We start from the raw sequence: 18,765 nt of genomic DNA on the forward strand, positions 1-18,765 counted from the left end.
TAGAAGCAAGTTAGAAACACTTTCAGTAAGTTCTATGGTTGTCCGGAAGACGTCAATTTAATTCGTCTACATACGACAATGTGCATTTTACATACGTTACCAATAGGTTCATAGCATGTTACTCAAAGGTTAGAAGCACGTTTTACTAAGGTTCAAAACGTGCTACTCAAAGGGAAAACGCACGTTACTCTTACGTTCATAGCACGCCAGTCATTGGTTCAAGGCCAGTTATACATAGTTTCAATGCACGTTACTCATAGTTTCCAAGCACGTTAAACATAGGCTAAGCTGACGCTACTCATTTGTTCAAAGCACGTTACTCATCGATTAGAAATTTGGTTTCAAGTATGTTGGCCATTACCTTGACGTAGGTTACTCATAAGTCGAAGCACAAGTAACATGTGTTCGCCGTGTTTAAACGATCGCAGAACGTGCTAGGAACAGATGCCAACACATGCGAAATGTGTGAGCCTTACGTCGAGTAAGTCTTAAAATTTTCAGCATGCTTGAAATTTCATGACGTACCAAACGGACGAGGTAGTATGCCAGCATACTTCAGTGATTTCCAGCATACTCTAAACGTATACACTACTTACCTGTAGCGTATCTGACGTGTGCCTAGCGTTGAAAACACATTTTTCATAGAATGGCATACGCTGGCAAAATCGTCAAGGTATGACTGCGATGTTGACACTTCAAATTCTCAGGCAGTTTTGATTTCAATCGGCGTCCGGCAAGTTCTTAACTGGCTGCGCCACGAGTTCGCGGCGATACGTATAGCACGCAAAGGGTAAGTTAAACTCTCATTTGTCATAGGTTTTGAACGCCGACCACAAGGTAAGCATTCGTTGGTAAAAGTTATGTATAACACAACGAAACGTTGTGTGCCAGTTACTAATATGTTATGCAAACGATCAACACATTATGAATACGCCAAAAACTTTAAAACAAAAACATCAAAATTTCAGCGTACGCCAGCGTTTTACATACATTTTTATACGTTGCCATTGCTGCCTAAAACGTCAAGGTGTGGCAGGGCCCTAAGATACAAGGTGCACTTGAGTGACCCAGCAGTATTGGCGGTGGAGGTTTTGCACTCTCCCGAGTGCTTACCCTCTAGTTTCATTTGTGTTTGTATCCATTCCTTTTTTCATCCTTGCATATCCCCACTGATTCCTGCCAGGATGGCGAATAGCTGGGCCATGTCGGGTGCACTCGGCTGGGCCGATTCGGACAGGATCGGGGGGCTTTGGCGGAGAGGGGGAGGGGAGGTGTCATACACCGCGGCCGCTGCCGCGCCCATTTCGGGTTCTAGGTTTGGTTGGGGCAGAAATTGTTCCTGCATCACAAACATTTCCTGCTCAGGGTTTCCATGCTGGACCATGGATTCTACATTACTACACATATTCATTTCTACCCCCAGCACCCGCTCGCCTTGAGACTCCATCTTATTTCTCGGAAGGGATTAATTTAGCTTTGCTCGTAATTTGGGGGGGACGGGGGGGGGTGGTTGCTTCGCACACCCCTGGTCCGATCCCCGTAAATTTAGTTGGAGACCAGGGTGGATTTGAATCCCACACTCCTGTACACCAGTGTTACGAATTTCGGTCTGCCCGGCGTGCGATCGGCCACGTAACTCAAATCACGACCGCGTCACCCACCGGAACGGACAATTCAGTCGTGACCCTCCTTGGAACTACCGCCAGGAGCTAGTCACGGGTGGGTCTTTCGACCCCACCACAATTGTGCCAATCGGCCACCCGCGCAGTATAGGGTTGTTCGCCAAACTCGACCTACCTAAGTACCTGTGCGAGTAGTTAACCGGGCGTTCGTACCTCGCCGCTGGCCGGCCTAGGACATGAACCGCTTAAGCGTTCCGTTCCGTGATTCAGTGATAACCGAGCGGTGTTATCGCTGGCCCCGACGGACGTGATTATTTACCGGGTGCTTACACCCCTCTACCAATTCCTTCCGTGATGCAAGATGGAACTTTCAAACAAGGGAAAGGACGCAACGAAACAGGGAACAGTTCAACAAGCACATTTATTGCACACTCAGACAAGCACGTATTTTACAGCCATACAGAAAATCATGCACGTATAACAGTGAAAGCAATGAAAGCAAGAATTGCAACCGAATAAAGTCTTTATTTCACACGCACACTTAGACAATTCTACTTATAAGACGGTGCCACCACATGCATTTACACAAAAGCAAAGGAAAAAGCCACCCTCAAAGGCGAGGGTGGCAGACAGGTTCGTGGACCAAATGTACGTGGGACCTGGATGAGTGGCCAGGTCCACGAGACCGAAGGGTCTTACCCGCGCCCTCGTGGCGCGATGGCGGGCAAGCCGCGATGTCAGCGTAGCTGCGCCTGGCTTCGTGCCCCTGGCGTGGCCGGTGAGCTCTCTCCGTCAATCGGCCCCCGTCTGCTTCGAGCTCCGTCTCCCGACTCTGCCCCACCGACACTGCCGCCGTCTGCTTCTTCGAGCTCCGTCCGGTACTCCACCGACTCCAGACTGCCACTCACTAGACCCGACTTGACTGCCGACTCACTGCTCTGCCGACACACACTGCTACTGCCACACTCTGCCGCGGGCTGCTCACGCTTATATAGGCCGGGGGAGGAGCGCATATGCAAATTTGTGGATCACAGCGGGTTCGGAGGCGGGGCTACACCACCTGATGCTCAGCCATTGGATGGAAGAAAAGTGGCCGTCAATCATTCTTGATCCGATTTCTCCTTCGAAAGGATCCATTCACAACCCATGGCACGACGTTTGGTAGAAAGGCAAAGGTGGTGGGAGTTGGAGTTGTAGTTGTTTGGGAAGGGTGGTGGTGGTGGTGGCGATTTGGTTGCTGGCGGGCGTCGTTTGAGAATGGCGGTGAAGCGATGTTTGCGGGGTGGAGTTGTGGAGGTAAAGAGGCGAAGGTGGTGGTATTTGAGTTGTAGTTGTTTGGGAATGATGTTGGTGGTGGCGATTTGGTTTTTGGGGGACGATTGGTCCAAAATAATGTAGGAGAAAAGAAAAACGGCTATCTCAAAGGATCGCAGCCCTGTGAACACGGAAATTCCCTCTAAACAACGGTGGGGAAATCTAACTACACATATGCTTATCGTCATAACTGATCTAAGGACCCTTTATGGTGTATTGCGAATATATATATATATATATATATATATATATATATATATATATATATATATATATATATATACATATAATTCCAGCAATGTGTGTGTGTGTGTGTGTGTGTGTGTGTGTGTGTGTGTGTGTGTGTGTGTGTGTGTGTGTGTGTGTGTGTGTGTGTGTGTGTGTGTGTGTGTGTGTGTGTGTGACCGCTGTTTCTCGACAACCACTGGTCCGATCTGATTGAAACTTGCCAGGTATATTGCTGGGGACCTGAGGATGTGCTTTTTCAAGGTTTGATATTAATCGGACAAGTGCTTCGCAAGTTATGGCCATTAATTTACCAAACCAATGGCAAGACACGTTGTTGCGTGGGCGTGGCCTATGGTGAAGGGAAGCTCAGCCGCGTTCCCCATTACAGGTTACAACGTACGGGCTTCCGGAGAGTGATGACCGTGTATTCTAATAATTTCTCGATATGTTACGCGCATTTATAGATAAAGACTATGCCCCAAGTTATGATCGTTTTCATATTAGACGGTGCATAAATTTCGGTAACATCAGAGTGAGCTGGTGTGCTCCGAACCAGGAAGTAAATTTTTTTTCCTCTCTTCTCTTTTTGTTTTTCCTTGTGACGACATTGCGAAAAGGCAAAATACGTTGGCGCTAATTGAATAATTGGCCATTAAAACTAAATTGCGAATAATCGTAACTGCGATATGCGAACTTCCGGGCAACGCACGTACGGGTACGCGAGAGCGAAGAAACGGCCTGTGTGGTTGTTGTTTCTTGCTCGCGGTTTGAATGTATTTTTTTTTATTTTTTTAACGGGCACGTACTAGTATCTATAATTCCAGCAATCTCTATGTGTGTCTGTAACCGCTGTTTCTTGACAACCACTGGTCCGATCTAATTGAAACTTGCCAGGTATATTGATGGGGACCTGAGTATGTGCCTTTTCAAGGTTTGATATTAAATCGGACAAGTGGTTCCCAAGTTATGGCCATTTATTTACCAAACCAATGACAGAACACGTTGCTGCATAGGCGTGGCTGATGGGGAAAGGGCGCCATTTAGTTACCAATGACAGGACACGTTGCTGCGTAGGCGTGGCCGTTGGGGAAGAGATCCTCAGTTACCAATGACACGACATGTTGCTTGGCGTTTTGCACCCACAGTATCTATCTTCTATCTGTCTATAATTCCAGCAATCTGTTTGTTTGCTTTCAAAAGGTTTGAAATTAATCCGACAAGTGGTTCCCAAGTTATGGCCAAGTTCGAGCGCGTTTCCCATTACGGGTTACAACGTACGGACTTCCGGAGAGTGATGACTTACTGTATTCTAATAATTTCTCGATTTTTTTTATGCGTATTTATAGATAAACACAATGCCCCAATACAGTCATAGTTTACGAGAGCGAAGGAACGGCCTGTGTGTTTGTTTGAAAGTTGTTTTTTTTGGTTTTTTTGCACGTACGGCCACTCATGTACGGGCACGCGAGATCGAAGGAATGGCCTGTGTGGTTGTTTTTTTCAAGCACGCGGTTTGAAAGTTTTTTTTGCACGTATGGCCACGCACGTACGGGCACGCGAGAGTGAAGGAACGGCCTATGTGGTTGTTGTTTCTGGCACGCGGTTTGAAAGTTTTTTGTTTTATTTTTTTGCACGGGCACGTGTGGGCACGCACTAGTATATATATATATATATATATATATATATATATATATATATATATATATATATATATATATATATATATATATATATATATATATATATATATATATATATATATATATATATATATATATTTTGTTACGGTTGTGGAAATTCACAGAGCACCATAAAGGTCCTTAGATCAGTTATGTCGATAAGTCTGTGTTCAGATAGATTTCCCCACCGATGTTTAACGGGCAATTATTCGTGTGTAGGGCTGTGATCTTTGAGGTAGCCGTTTTTCTTTTGCTATCGTTATTTTGGACCAACCGCATTTCAACCACCACAACCACCTTCTCCACAATCGCCAACATCCCCACAGACAACGAACAACCACCTTCTCCACAACCGCCTTCACACAACCACCTTCTCCACAATTCCAACCACAACCACCTTCTCCACAATGCCAACCACAACCACCTTCTCCACAATCGCCAACATCCCCACAGACAACGAACAACCACCTTCTCCACAACCGCCTTCACACAACCACCTTCTCCACAATGCCAACCACAACCACCTTCTCCACAACACCAACCACAACCACCCACCTCCACAACACCAACCACAACCACCCACCTCCACAACACCAACCACAGCCACCATCTAAACCACATCTCCCCCGATAACCAACAACGAACACCATCGCCTCAACTTCAACTCTGCAAACGCCGCCATCTTTGCGCCAGCCACGGCGAGATCGCTGCAAACAGACGTGGGGGTTTCCTTGTTGCCCGCGACGGCGATTTCAACCACGTCCGCTCTCCTGTGTTGGCCACAGCATCGATGATCTCTACCATGTCCGCTCGCTTCGAGCTTCGCCGCGAATTCGGATCAGGAGATCGATGGGGGCAGAGCCAGCGGGGGGTCAGAGGTGAGGGATCAGAGATCAAACCTCGCCTCACGGATCCTTATAAAAAAAAAATCGTGCAGAGCGCCAAGCTCGCAGTCGGTCTGGGTTTGGAGTGGTGTGAAGAGCAAGGTTCGAGTCCAGTGGACGGCAGTGGAGGTCTGGGTTCGCCGAGGAGCTGGGAGCACAGCCAATCCTGCCATGCTGCACAGAACTGCGCGTTCGTGTGCGGGACGTGGGGAGAGCCGGGGAGAGGTCGCCAGCCAGCACCGAACGGTCCGAGGTGATCGGGCTTCGTGACAGTCCGAGCGGCGCTGAGGGACGGACGGGCTCTGCTAAGAGAGCAAAAGACCCGTTCGTTCCTCTGAGGCGTTGCCGGCTGGGCCCAAATCACCAGGCCGCCCGAGGAGGCCTGGGCCGAACCGCGATCACGCCAGCTGCCGTGAGGACGGGAAGTCGCGGGTCGCCCCAGTGAGGCACCACGCAGGTGTAGGTAACCAGTGCGGCCTCTCGGAACTCCTTCAGTCTCCCAAGCTCTGAGAAACTTTAAAGGCTTACGAGCCCGGGCCTTTTCTTTCTGGGGTTTTGCGTGAACATTGTGGCGCTATGTCTTTAGGTAGAACTGTATAAGTGTACATAATTAATAGAATGGTGGTAGTTCTTTTTCTTGCTCACGTCTTGTCCCTACCCCCATTCATTGCGTGCTTGTTCATTGCATTGCTTTTGTTTGCCTTGCCTGATTACTGCATGACTGCATATGTGTTGTGTGTGCAAATAAATGTGCTTGTGTGAATGCAAACCTGTTCGTTGCGTCCTTTTCCCTCCATTGAACTGCCGTATTGAGTTTGGAGTAATAGCAGGCTTTTTAATTCCCGATAATAGAATCGGATCCAACGGGGCCTTCGCGATAATACCCTACTCGGTTATCCCAAAACGAAGCGAGCTGCTTAAGCGGCTCGTTTCAAGCGGGCCCCGTTGAGGTACAGTCTCTCAGTAGTCTGCCCGCGCGATTAATTAGGTATATCGACAATTCGGCGATTGACCCTGTAGCGTGGGTAGAGTGTTGACTAGGCTGTGGTGTGCATCCAAAACACACTCGTAGCTGGGTTCCGGCGTTTGATCCGGAAGGCTGCGACTGGATTGTCTGTTCGGTGGGCGAGAGCGACCGCCATTGGCTAGAAGCGGTCGTCCGCACGCAGGCGGGCGGAAATCTACAACAATATATATGTATATATAAAGATATATAGTTACGGTTCTCAGAACCGTATGCATACAACATACAGGTGTCCCAAGTCAGTTATTCCATTAAGTATATGTGCAGATAGAACCCCTCTTTGTGTATCGTGGGAAAGCAAAAGGGGGTGCGTTGTGATGGTTTTTAGTTAGGTTTATAAATCATTTCTCCCCTTTTATTTTGTACCTTCCTCTCACTTTCCGAGGCAAAATCTTTGTGCAGTACCTTTTTGGCGAGTCCGAACACGTGTGGAGTGGGTGGGCTTCCTGGCATGGCCGAAACCTGGCCCAGAAAGGGCGGACCTCATGGAAGCCCTGGCCACTCTGGTGGACAGTGACGTTAGCTTCACCAAGGCCCCTCCCCGCTGAGGGAGATCTATAAATTACGAAGCAACCCTGAGAGCGAAAAGCGTTGGAGTGAGACAGTTCGACGGCTGGTAGCGAAAGAAAGGAGGAAGGTCGTAGAGTGGTTGCGCTCTTTGGGGGTCGTTCGTTTTGAGTGAGAGAGAGCTGGGAAGACCTCGACCCGACCTTGACCGGGTCTCTCGTTGGGTCCTGTCTGTAGCCCTGATCCCCGCCTCGGACTCTGCTCTACTCGACCCGGGCTCCTTCGCAGACACGGTCTCCACGCGTGCGGCCGTGAACCGAGCCGCACGACCATTGACAGGTGCCACACCATGGAGCATCCCTTCCCTCCAACGTTCAGGTACCCGAAAGAACTGCGACCTCAGCTCACCTCCCTCTCTGGCTGTGGGGGGTCCTTTGCCATACATCTGGGTTTATTTTCATCTGAGTGTGTGGCACTGTCTTTAAGTAGAATGGCATAAGTGTTTTTATTTGATCATTGTAAACTTTGCCCGTTTTATCAGGAAGGGCAACCGGCCGTAAAAACATTGCCACAAGAAAGGGTACCATGATTGGAGCCCACAAAAAAAGCTGACCCCTGCTCAGGGATAAAGGCTTTCAAATGGTGTGATATATAAGTATGTATGTGTATCATATGTATGTATATATATATATATATATATATATATATATATATATATATATATATATATATATATATATATATATATATATATATATATATATATATAGTGTTACGGTTGAGGAAATTCGCAAACCACCATTCAGGTCCTGTAGGTGAGATATCTCTGTAAGTACATGTGTAGTTAGCCCCAAACCCGTTGTTTAAAGGGAATAAATGTGATTCATTCGGGCTGCGACCCTTTGAGATAGCCGTTTTTCTGTTCTATTTTTATTTTGAACCAACCACGTCTCAACCGCCATCACACAACAACCACCAACCACAACTCCGCTTCACAACAACAACAACGCCAACAGCCACGATCTTTACCTTCACAACTCGCTCCCGCAAACATCGCATCACCGCCATTCCAAACGGCACCAAGGCCATAAACCACCACCATAAACCCTCCACCACCTTCACCTCTCTCATTCTGCAGCCATTCCCGCACCACCTGGGAGTACCGAGCGTCAGGCTGTCCTGGGCTCGTACGGGACGCGCGCCGAACCGCGAGTGCAAAATGCGGCCTTTCCGAAGAGAATTCGGATCAGGAATGCTACACGCCCACTTCTGATCCGTCCAATCAGCAAGCACGGGGCAGTTTGGCCCTGCCTCCAGGCACGTCGGTGTAGAATCGAGATATGCAAATTCTAGGATCAGGGGAGACTCACGCCCCTTTTTCTCCGTCCAATGGGCGAGCGTGGCTCCACCCCTGAGCTCGTTCTGATCCAGAAATTTGCATATGGGTTCTCCTGCGAGCCTATAAAGCGCCGAGCGCAAGGCGAATCAGAGAGTAGAGTCAGTTTTGGAGAGCAGAGTGTGGCAGCGGCAGAGTGTGGCAGCGGCAGAGTGTGGCAGCGGCAGAGTGTGGCAGCGGCAGAGTGTGGCAGCGGCAGAGTGTGGCAGCGGCAGAGTGTGGCAGCGGCAGAGTGTGGCAGCGGCAGAGTGTGGCAGCGGCAGAGTGTGGCAGCGGCAGAGTGTGGCAGCGGCAGAGTGTGGCAGCGGCAGAGTGTGGCAGCGGCAGAGTCGGTCTCTGCAGAGTCGGTCTTGGCAGAGTCAGTTTGGGCAGAGTCGGCCTCAGAAGAGCGGAGAGTGTTTTGGGCAGAGTCGGGTTGGAGCGCGGAGTGGAGTCGGGAGGCGAGGGCGTACAGGTGGTTTGCTGCAGTCGGCTGAGGAGAATTGGGGAAGAAACTGAAGAGCTCGGGTCCGAGGCAAGGAAGACGGCGGTCGGCGACGAGGTCGCGGTGGAATCGCTCATCGCGGGACCCAAGCAAGCCAGCTATACTCTTTCCCCAGAGCATCAACAATTCCACCCCCCCTTTCCCCCCCCCCTGCGCTGAGATAGTGCGAAAAGGGGGCCCTGTTCCCACCCCACTCCAAGCAGTGCCAACGAAACCCGCGAAGGAGCACGAAGTCGGGGCACCGCCGCGCCGCCACATTTGCGGCTCATCACAAAGACACGGGTAGGATCCACCCGGTCTCGCGGACCTCACCGCTCTTTCAGGTCCCGCGCAAATATTGGCTTACAGGCCCCGTCTGCCCCCTTGTCTTTGAGGGTGGCCTTTTCTTTTACTTTTGAGTAAATGTGTTGTTTGCGCCGTCTGTAAAGTAAAACTGTTTAAGTGTTGCCGTGTGCTCGCGTAGTCGGTAGTATCTCTGCATTGTTGTGTTTCTTTTGTTGCAATTGCTTTTGGTGCATAATTGTTGTAATTGTATATGTGTGCTCTCCGTGTGCCGCGGAATAAATGTGCATCATGTTGAACTGTTTTCCCGTTTCGCTTCGTCTTTTCTTTAATTGAATCTCCATCTTGCTTCATGTAAAGAGTTGGTAGTGGGCTTAATACACCCGATAATTAATCGGAACCGTCGAGGCCGACGATAACACCGCTCGGTTATCCCGATTCGAGTTACGTGGCCGTTCGCACGCGGGCAGGCGCGAATTCGCAACAATATATATATATATATATATATATATATATATATATATATATATATATATATATATATATATATATATATATATGTCATGGGCCTGGCGGTTACTTTAATCCCACCGACCCAATTGTGGTGGACGGGTGGTTAACAATGACCAGGCCAGATCGCTGAGCAGTTTTCCTTGGAGGCGGACACGTGATCCTCAGAGATTATGATCCAAGTGAGAAGGGAAGGGTGGCACGGATGGAGCGACGGAAGCACAGCACAAAGGGTTTATACTCGAACCCACAACAGATATATGGACACCAGCATCTTAAAATAAACATGGGGATTTTAATGAAAATAGACAAATATTTACAAGGGTAATAATTCAAAATGTAATAATAATACGTGAGGTAAATGAAAATCTATAGTCGAGGCCCATATACACACGGCCTTTAATACAAACAAGGGGAAAACTAAACAAAAGCAAATCCTCCCTTTTATCTGGCACTTAGCTTTGTCCAGAGATGGTCTTTTGTTGAACTTTGGGATTGAGGCGCTTCGTCCTGCGTGGGAAGATGTGCCCCAAAATGGCGCCGAGCCGCTCTTTGGGCGGGAAAACATACGTGAGGTAATTTGTGAGGCAGTATTCAATGCCAGGGCTCACCAACCACCGTGCAGCTTCTTCTTACGAACGAATATGCCAAATGTTCCTCTCTCACACGAGGTCTGCTCACAATCGCCCGCCTTCCTCTCTGAACACACAACGGGATAACGACAAGTTCGCTGAGAGGTGCACTCCTCCTCCTATCTTTCTCATCATCATACACCTTTGCTACTCAGCTGAACAGGAATGGTTAGCGTCTTGCCCAGCACACTGTAAATTCACCAGCACGAACACGAGAATCGCACAGCTATTTTGTCATGCCGAGAGGACAGCAAAGCGAGATCCTTCGTCCCAGCCATGTTCCTCTCACAACTACTGCCTGCTCTTCGAACGTCACCCTTCTTCCACCTCTGGGTGTGCCTTGATGGCACGAAAACCAGGAAGGCAGGGCTTCTGCCTGCTTGGCACGTTTGGCTTGCTTGTTATGGTTGTTGTTATAAAAATGCAATTCCTGTTATTGCTGGCTTGGAAATGCAAAAACATAGGAAAAGGTCACAGGGGGAAATTACATACTGGGGGAACTTGGCCTTAATCCCTATCAAATTAACACAGCACCACCGCCCATGTGGTGACAAGACTTAAGCCCACAGTTTCCCTTATTAATTTACATCAACACATCTACATGTCCATGGACCAAGCAACTCTATACAATGCTAACTTTGCGATGAAATTCCTCAAACTACCCCCACAACCGTAACAAAATATATATTTATATATTTATGATTGGGGGTAAAATCACATGAAACCGTCTTGAGTTCTTTAGTTGAACAGGGAATGACTCCAGCTCTGCCCACTTCCTTGTTTGGGTTGATAAAGGGGCATTTATTGTTATATTATTCACTCTTGAGAAAGGTCAGTGGACACTTGTTTTATTGCATGTTGCTGTCACACATGGCACAGCCGTGTCACGGGCACTAACCACCCTTATCCAATTTGTCCTTTCACGGACATGCACAATTGGAACTGCGTTCGGAACAGTTGGAAATATTTTCAGTTCATTAACCTTTACATTCCGTATTACAATTTACTGCTTTATTTTATTGTTTACTTGCTATTAATAATTTATATGTATTTGTCCTCCCAAATGTCCTACCACAGAATGGAATCTCTGCGCCGATGATTATCATTATAAGCTGCTCAGTGGGGATTGGTGTTGCTTTCCTCATATGTATCATTGGACTTATTGTGTACTGCTTCAAAAAGAAGTGAAGACTTTCACTTGTGATATGTCATTGCTCATAACACACTGCTATAAAATCATCGCAGTGCGTTACAAGTCTGCAGTCATCACATCGTTTCGACAACATTAGTCTTTTCTGTACCACCTCTTCATACCGCTTTATCAAACCTGCAATAATTGACCTAAATTGGGACCTTTAAAACAAATCTGCCGTTGGTTTATTTTTATTGTTCTTTACTTCTTTGCTCACCTTTCTCACACATTTTCTGTTTGACGATTCATTTTCTTTGACTGCTTTTGTCTCATTTTCTCTTGTTTTTTAACCATTTAAACCATGTACAAAGTGATGAAGTTTTCATGGTACTAAAGTTTGTGATGAGTTTTTGATAAAGATTCTGATGAAGTACAAAGCGATTGTTTTTAAAAGTGATAAAGAGGAAATAAAAATCAATGGTAAAACACCACGTGCTTTGAAAGAGGTACCCACAAGTTTCACAATTCAGTAGATTTACTTTTAGAAGTTAAAGTAAAGTTTGTTGGATGAAAAAAAAATTTTTATTTCCTTGGGAGGGGGGTTAGAGGGATACGAAAGATTACATAAAAGGCCATCTTTTTCTTGTATACACACAGATGCTAAAGCAGGGTTCCATTATAGTTATGGCGGGGAGGGGGGTATTTGCCCCCTTGCCATTTTTTTTTTGGGGGGGGGGAAGGCAGAAAGTACCTTATTTGAAAAACACCCATCAAGGTCTGATGACATTGCTGAACTAAAGGCCCGGTCACACCTTGACGTTTTAGCCAACGTATGCCGATTTTTGAATTTTTTTTCTAAAACGCTGGCACACGTTGAATACGTTATGGGTAAGTTTTGATAACATTGAGAGCACGCTGAAAAACACTGCCATACGTCGTTGTACGTTGGCTTTAAACGTTGTACTTTTTGGTTGTCCTCAAATTTTTTCATGCTTGAAATTTCACGACATATGCCGGCGTATGACTCGCACGTTCCACTACGCTGGCCACAGGTTGTATGCACGGTCTGCGATCGTTGACAGACGTCAACACATGCTACTTGTAAGTTAATCATAAGTTGAGACATGCCGAGGTAATGTTTAGCGTACCCAAAACTTATTTCTAACCTATGATTAACGTGTTGTTGGCACGTTACGCGATCGTTGCCACACATCGACAGACGTTACTTTTAAGTTACTCATAGGCTGAAAGACGTCGGTATAATGGATCGTCCTTGCGTCAGCATCCACGGCTACGGCCAGGACACTTTTTTGCAGCATTCTTCAAACTTTTCTTGGGCATGACGAGGATGTTCACACTTCGATGTCTATCTTGGCTATGATTCCAATTGTCCAACGGCAGCGTCTATTTAAAATAGTCGAGTTTGAGCGTTTTAACACGTTCAGAAGAAACGCTTCAAATTTCCAAACCCCAGCGTCAAAAAACAAAGGCGAGTGACAGCAATTTAAATCGTTCATTGTAAACAATGAAAATAGTTGAGTGGTACCGTTTAAAAGTCGTTGAGTGTAAAAAAAAATCCAATTGTTGAGCGCAAGCGTCTATTTTCAATAGTAGGGTTTGAGCGATTTAGCACGTTCAATAGAAACGATTAAAATTTCCGAGCGCCAGCGTCAAAAAACAAAAGCGAGTGACAGCAATTTAAATCGTTCATTCTAAACAATGAAAATAGCTGAGTGGTACCGTTTAAAAGTCGTTGAGTGTAAAAAAAATCCAATTGTTGAGCGCAAGCGTCTACTTTCAATCGTGGAGATGCAGCCATTTAAATAGTTGAGTTTATCATTTAAATCGTTAAACGCAAGGACGATCCATCATAACCCACACCCTCCCCCTCACACTCACCTACTACTGCCAACATGAACAAACTACTACTAATACTAATATTAATACTAATACTGATACTGATACTGCTGACATGGACATAGACTCAAAAAAGGACTCGAAAACACTGTTGGGTTCCCTTTTATGAACACCATTTTTATATACCAATTCCCAAAACCGCTGGGAACACGTCTTTATATGGCAGTTGTAAGCTAGAAACACGTTCATTTTTTTTTTTTGTCGACCGGAAGACGTCATTGGAATACGTCTACATACGTCGATGTGTGTTGGGACTACGTAAAGAATTGGTTCAAAGCACGTCAAACATAAGTTAGAAATAAGTTTCGCGTAAAAAAGACATTACCGCGACGTGTTTCGACTTATGAGTAGCTTATAAGTAGCCTTTGTGGACGTGTGTAAGCGTCCACATATCGTGTGTACAACCTATCCCCATCGCATGCGGAACGTGTGTCATACGCCGAGTACGTCGTAAAATTTTGAACATGTTTAAAATTTCTTGACGTACTCTACTTACTACGATGTATGATAGCGTACTTTAGCGTTGTACTCATGTATACCAAACTTACTGATACCGTATTTGACGTGCCCCAACGTTTTAGACACATTTTTCTTAGGTCGGCATACGCTGGCAAGATCGCCAAGGTGTGACCGCGATGTTGACACTTCCATTTCTACGGCAGTTATGATTCGAATCGTTGTGCGTCAGCCTTTTAATAGGCTACGTCACGACATCGTCGGCGATGCGTGCAACACGCTATGTCTAAGCTAGACTATCGTTGGGCATCGGTTGTGTAGGCCGCCAACAGGTTCAGCATTCGTTGGTATAAGTTATCTATAACACAACGAAACGTTCTGTGTCCGTTACCAATGCGTTATACATAAGACCAAGTCGCTATGAATACGTCCGAATCTTTAAAAAAAAAACATCAAAAGTTCAACGTAAGCCAGCGTTTTACATACATTTTAATACGTTGCCATCGCTGGCTAAAACGTCAAGGTGTGACCGGGCCTTAACAGAGTGTAAGAGGTTTCTAAAATGCTTTGATTTTGACTGCCAATAATTTTGTCCTCAAGTCTTTTGGAGCCTTCTTGAGGCAGACATTGAAATTTCCTCAAAAAGCTTCACTGATTCAACTCTATCCTGCATTTTTCACTGCGATAATACACCACAATACAGTCCAGTGGCCTGCAAAAATATTCACTCCCTCCCAATAATGCAACATTTAGATGAATTACGAATTATGTGGAAAAAATTTTTCCAAATAATAGGCAGGGATGCATATAACCGAAATGGCTTTATTTTTTTATTTTTGTGACCACCACCTGGCAACTACCTGAAATTTGGAACAAAGGTAGAGAAAAATATGGATAACCACCATCCAAAATCGTCAAGCCTGAAAATTGCACATTAATGTGTTATTATGCTTTTAATATTTCATAATTCTGTATGTCACCCTCTTGAGTCTAATCTTGGAAACAATGCTCAAGTCTATGTGTATTCAGACTGCTCATTCATTATGAAGGAAGGAATTTGATTTACAGAATGATGAAACTAATCTTAATTGAAAATAACAAGACAGTGAACTTAAATTTACACCTTTTAAGAGCGTTTTCTTTGTTTTACTTGAAATATTTCCACTTACACAAACACTTTTGCAAACTACATAGGGAAGGGTGGTGTGGCGTTATGAAGAATAGATGTTGCCTGAACTTGAAGCATGTTAAATGATAGGAAAGGGTATATGTATGGCATTTGTGATACTTTAATGATTAATATAATAGAAATTATATAGATTATATAGATTATCATATCTGTATTTTTATTATTAAACTTTAATTTATACGACCAAAGAGACTTGATTTTTCATATCTCCCTCATCTTAGCTTTATTCATCTGCCCCTCCACATTCCTCTCTCGTGCCCATCATACCTCACAGGCACAGACACAGACACACGTGCACACACACACACACACGCACACCACACGCACACACATACAAACACATACAGACACCATTCCACACTTCAGTAGGATTACAGTACATCCATTTTGACAAAATAATAATATGTATCCACACATGTAAATAACGTTGTGATCATGGTATTTTATTTGTATGACATAACACAAATCTTTATATGTAACTTGTACACATGATCTACAAGTGACTTCATAAATGGTTCAAAATCCATTTGCAGCTTGTCTTAAGTTATTCTTGTTAATGATTGCATAAATTGAATCGTGTCGGAGCTTAAAAAGAAAATGAACTCACATACAATGGCAAGACAGCTGCATATCATCAAGTTAAATTGAATAAAAGTGACATTAATGGTTATTCAGATAAAGCCATAAAGTATAGATCGAAACATACAAGCAGACTATATAATACCATGCCACAGGAATGACAAAGAAATCATACTAATACAATAACACGTCACATCAAGACCCTAAATATTAAAAACATTCATTGGTACTAATTATTCAAGATATAACCATGCTTCTTTTGCTGAACAATATATGCAAGTTCACTCGTATACATGACCCACACAACATGCTTAACATACATGTAATGATTACATTATCAAAAAACAACCAAACATAATAATGTACAAAAAAAAAATATGTCAATATGACCACTAGCTGATGTTGAACTATCACTGCAACAAATAATGTACAGTACATTTATAATTTATTATTGTGAATATTTCTCTAGTTTGAAAGACATTAAAAAATCAGTATCTGTTAAAGCCCAAGTAGAGTTTTAGTCGATCAGAAAGTATTCTATTGTCACCTCAGACATCATAAACAACATTAGACCCAGTGAATATTGTTTACAGGGACGCATTGTGACATTTAATTGAGAGAACATGTTGCGGTATGTACATTACCTGCATGGAAAATGTTGGCGTTCCTCAACATTTTACATCTTGAGTAGTTTCTAAAAAATGGAAGAGTTTTAGTGCGAACAATTTTCAGCGCATTGGTAGATCAAATAGGGCTACCTAAAAACAATATTAGAGAATTTGATTTTTTACACCATTTACCAACACTATACTGTGGTTTTAATGTTTGATATGATAGTCAGATGTGATGAGTTACATATGGAATAAGTTAAAGAAATCACACAATAATTTTAGTCCCACTCATCTTCCTGTCAAAACTAATAAACGGCCATGAATACATGTAAGTCATAACAAGTGTCACAATGTACTATGCACTGACACATAATGCACCATGTTACATAAGTATTTTCAGCTTGGCCGTTACATGGAAAAGGGTACTTTGAAAAACCCTTATTCCGAGAAAAAAGTTTTACATATCTGCATATTTATGTTTTAAAAGAAAAAAGGGTCAGAAATATTTCAAACACAAAGTCTTATTGAAGCTTGCAGATGCCACCAATTGAAAGAGCACCCTGAATTTTATTTTACAAAAAGTCAAAATTTAAAGATAGACCCGTAGCCATGGAACAGCCATGCTCATCTTCTTTAAACCTCTTAATGTTGAACACTTTTTTGATCATTCGTTCAGAAGATAAAAGCAAACAAATTGTGGAGAAAACACTGAAGAGCCACCAGAAAAAGGTGGAATAAGTCATGTCGAATCATTGCAATATGAGCTGTCATCACAAATGTCATACACAAGGAAATCTCATCACAAAGAATACTACAGTACTGTAATATAATATATCTTTGCATAATATCTATGTTAATTTCAAAAGTCACAAGGTTGCATTGTCCAGGAATCACATGACAAATTGCTGTTACGCCTGTATACATGCATGTACAACTGTTCATCTCTTTAAAGTGAATGTTGATTACTGTATACATTTTCACCTAATGCAGTTGAAAAGCAGAGCCTATAGGTGACTGGAGAATTGACAAAAAGTGCTCACAAGTAATAAATTACAGTTGAATTGGGAGGAGGAATATGACATGCCAAGTCCATGCTCTCATTCGGTGAGCTCTCAAGCCTCTCGTCTTCTTCATTGTCAGTATCATAATCACCTTCCACATCATTCCCGCCTTCAGCTAAATTTTGGCAATTGAGGCATCTACATAGATCTGTGCAGTTTACATTGTGCTGTCGACACGAGCACCGACCTTTTCCTTCACCTCTGGGTTCCTCACAGCTAGTCTTCTTGCAACTGCAATGAGTAACTTCAAGCAGAGTACTGGGCGCAGGTGGAAGATCACCCCAGACTACCTCTATAATGTCATCTGTTACTTTCCATCCGTGACTGTGTGGGCTGGGGATACTGGGAAACTGTTCAAAACATCTGGTATGTACTCCTGCTTGGTAGTTTGCCCTCATCAGATGTTTCACCATGGCATCATGTGTAGGAGGCATGTTCATCTCTGCTTTAGTGCCCATCAAGAACTTGTTATACCGTGCTGTATTGACACTTGAACAATCCTGATCATACAGTTTGCAAACAAATTTCTCTACTGACTGTACCAGACCATCTGTCAAGTTATTTGTATTTTTGTAAGACTGGACATGTATAGTAGTGTATCCACAGTAAGCCAATGGCCCGCCATGAGCCACCCCACATAAAAATCTAAGTGCACACTGAGAGCTTTATATGGTTACCAAAACTAAGAAAAAAAAATAGAACAGGCATGTTTGGATCGTTAAATCATAAAATATAAATCAGAAACGTGTGTTACCTATCAGTTAATCTTATACATTAAATGACCAATACACAAGTTAAATTCAGGTCAAATGAATGTGTTCATTAGAAATATAAGTGAAAATATTTAAAGAAGGGAAACCGATAACCAACCTGTTTTTGAGGTAGGTTAAGCGGTTTTGGAAATAACTGGAATACTACATCCCTAGTTCAAAGTTAGCGCACAATTGAAATGACGTTTGTATTTCGACGAAGGCACCCAGCAAAATACGGGATCGATCATTGAATTTCCTATTCATGTTCAATCAATCTTCAGCACGCTTCCTAACTGTAAGTAGAATTACGTACATAATGAGTGCTGCATTTAAAAAAAAAAACAAATTAAGCTCCTGTTAAAAAAAATGGTTCTCTAACGGTACATAATTTGGCACTACAGACTACAGTAGTGTAGTTTTGCACCGGACGGAAATCTGACAAAATAAACTGCTCACTCACACTCACTGTGCACACAAAGCAGGTGATAATTATTCACAGACACAGG

At 44.1% G+C, this 18,765-nt stretch overlaps 1 protein-coding gene across 1 annotated transcript in view; it reads left to right on the forward strand.

Annotated features, from left to right (window-relative positions):
- LOC147013086 (von Willebrand factor A domain-containing protein 7-like) overlaps nucleotides 1-12,210 on the forward strand; it is an 83,996-nt gene extending 71,786 nt beyond the window's left edge. Inside the window, exon 20 of the mRNA XM_085854637.1 lies at nucleotides 11,640-12,210. Within this exon, the coding sequence (XP_085710763.1) occupies nucleotides 11,640-11,750 (111 nt within the window). The 3' untranslated portion in view covers nucleotides 11,751-12,210. The remainder of the gene's footprint in view (nucleotides 1-11,639) is intronic.
- The last annotated feature ends 6,555 nt before the right edge of the window (nucleotides 12,211-18,765 follow it).

Source organism: Eptatretus burgeri, chromosome 14, assembly GCF_056783735.1.
Source record: "Eptatretus burgeri isolate ZD-2024b chromosome 14, Ebu_testis_v1, whole genome shotgun sequence".
Lineage (NCBI taxonomy): Eukaryota > Metazoa > Chordata > Myxini > Myxiniformes > Myxinidae > Eptatretus > Eptatretus burgeri.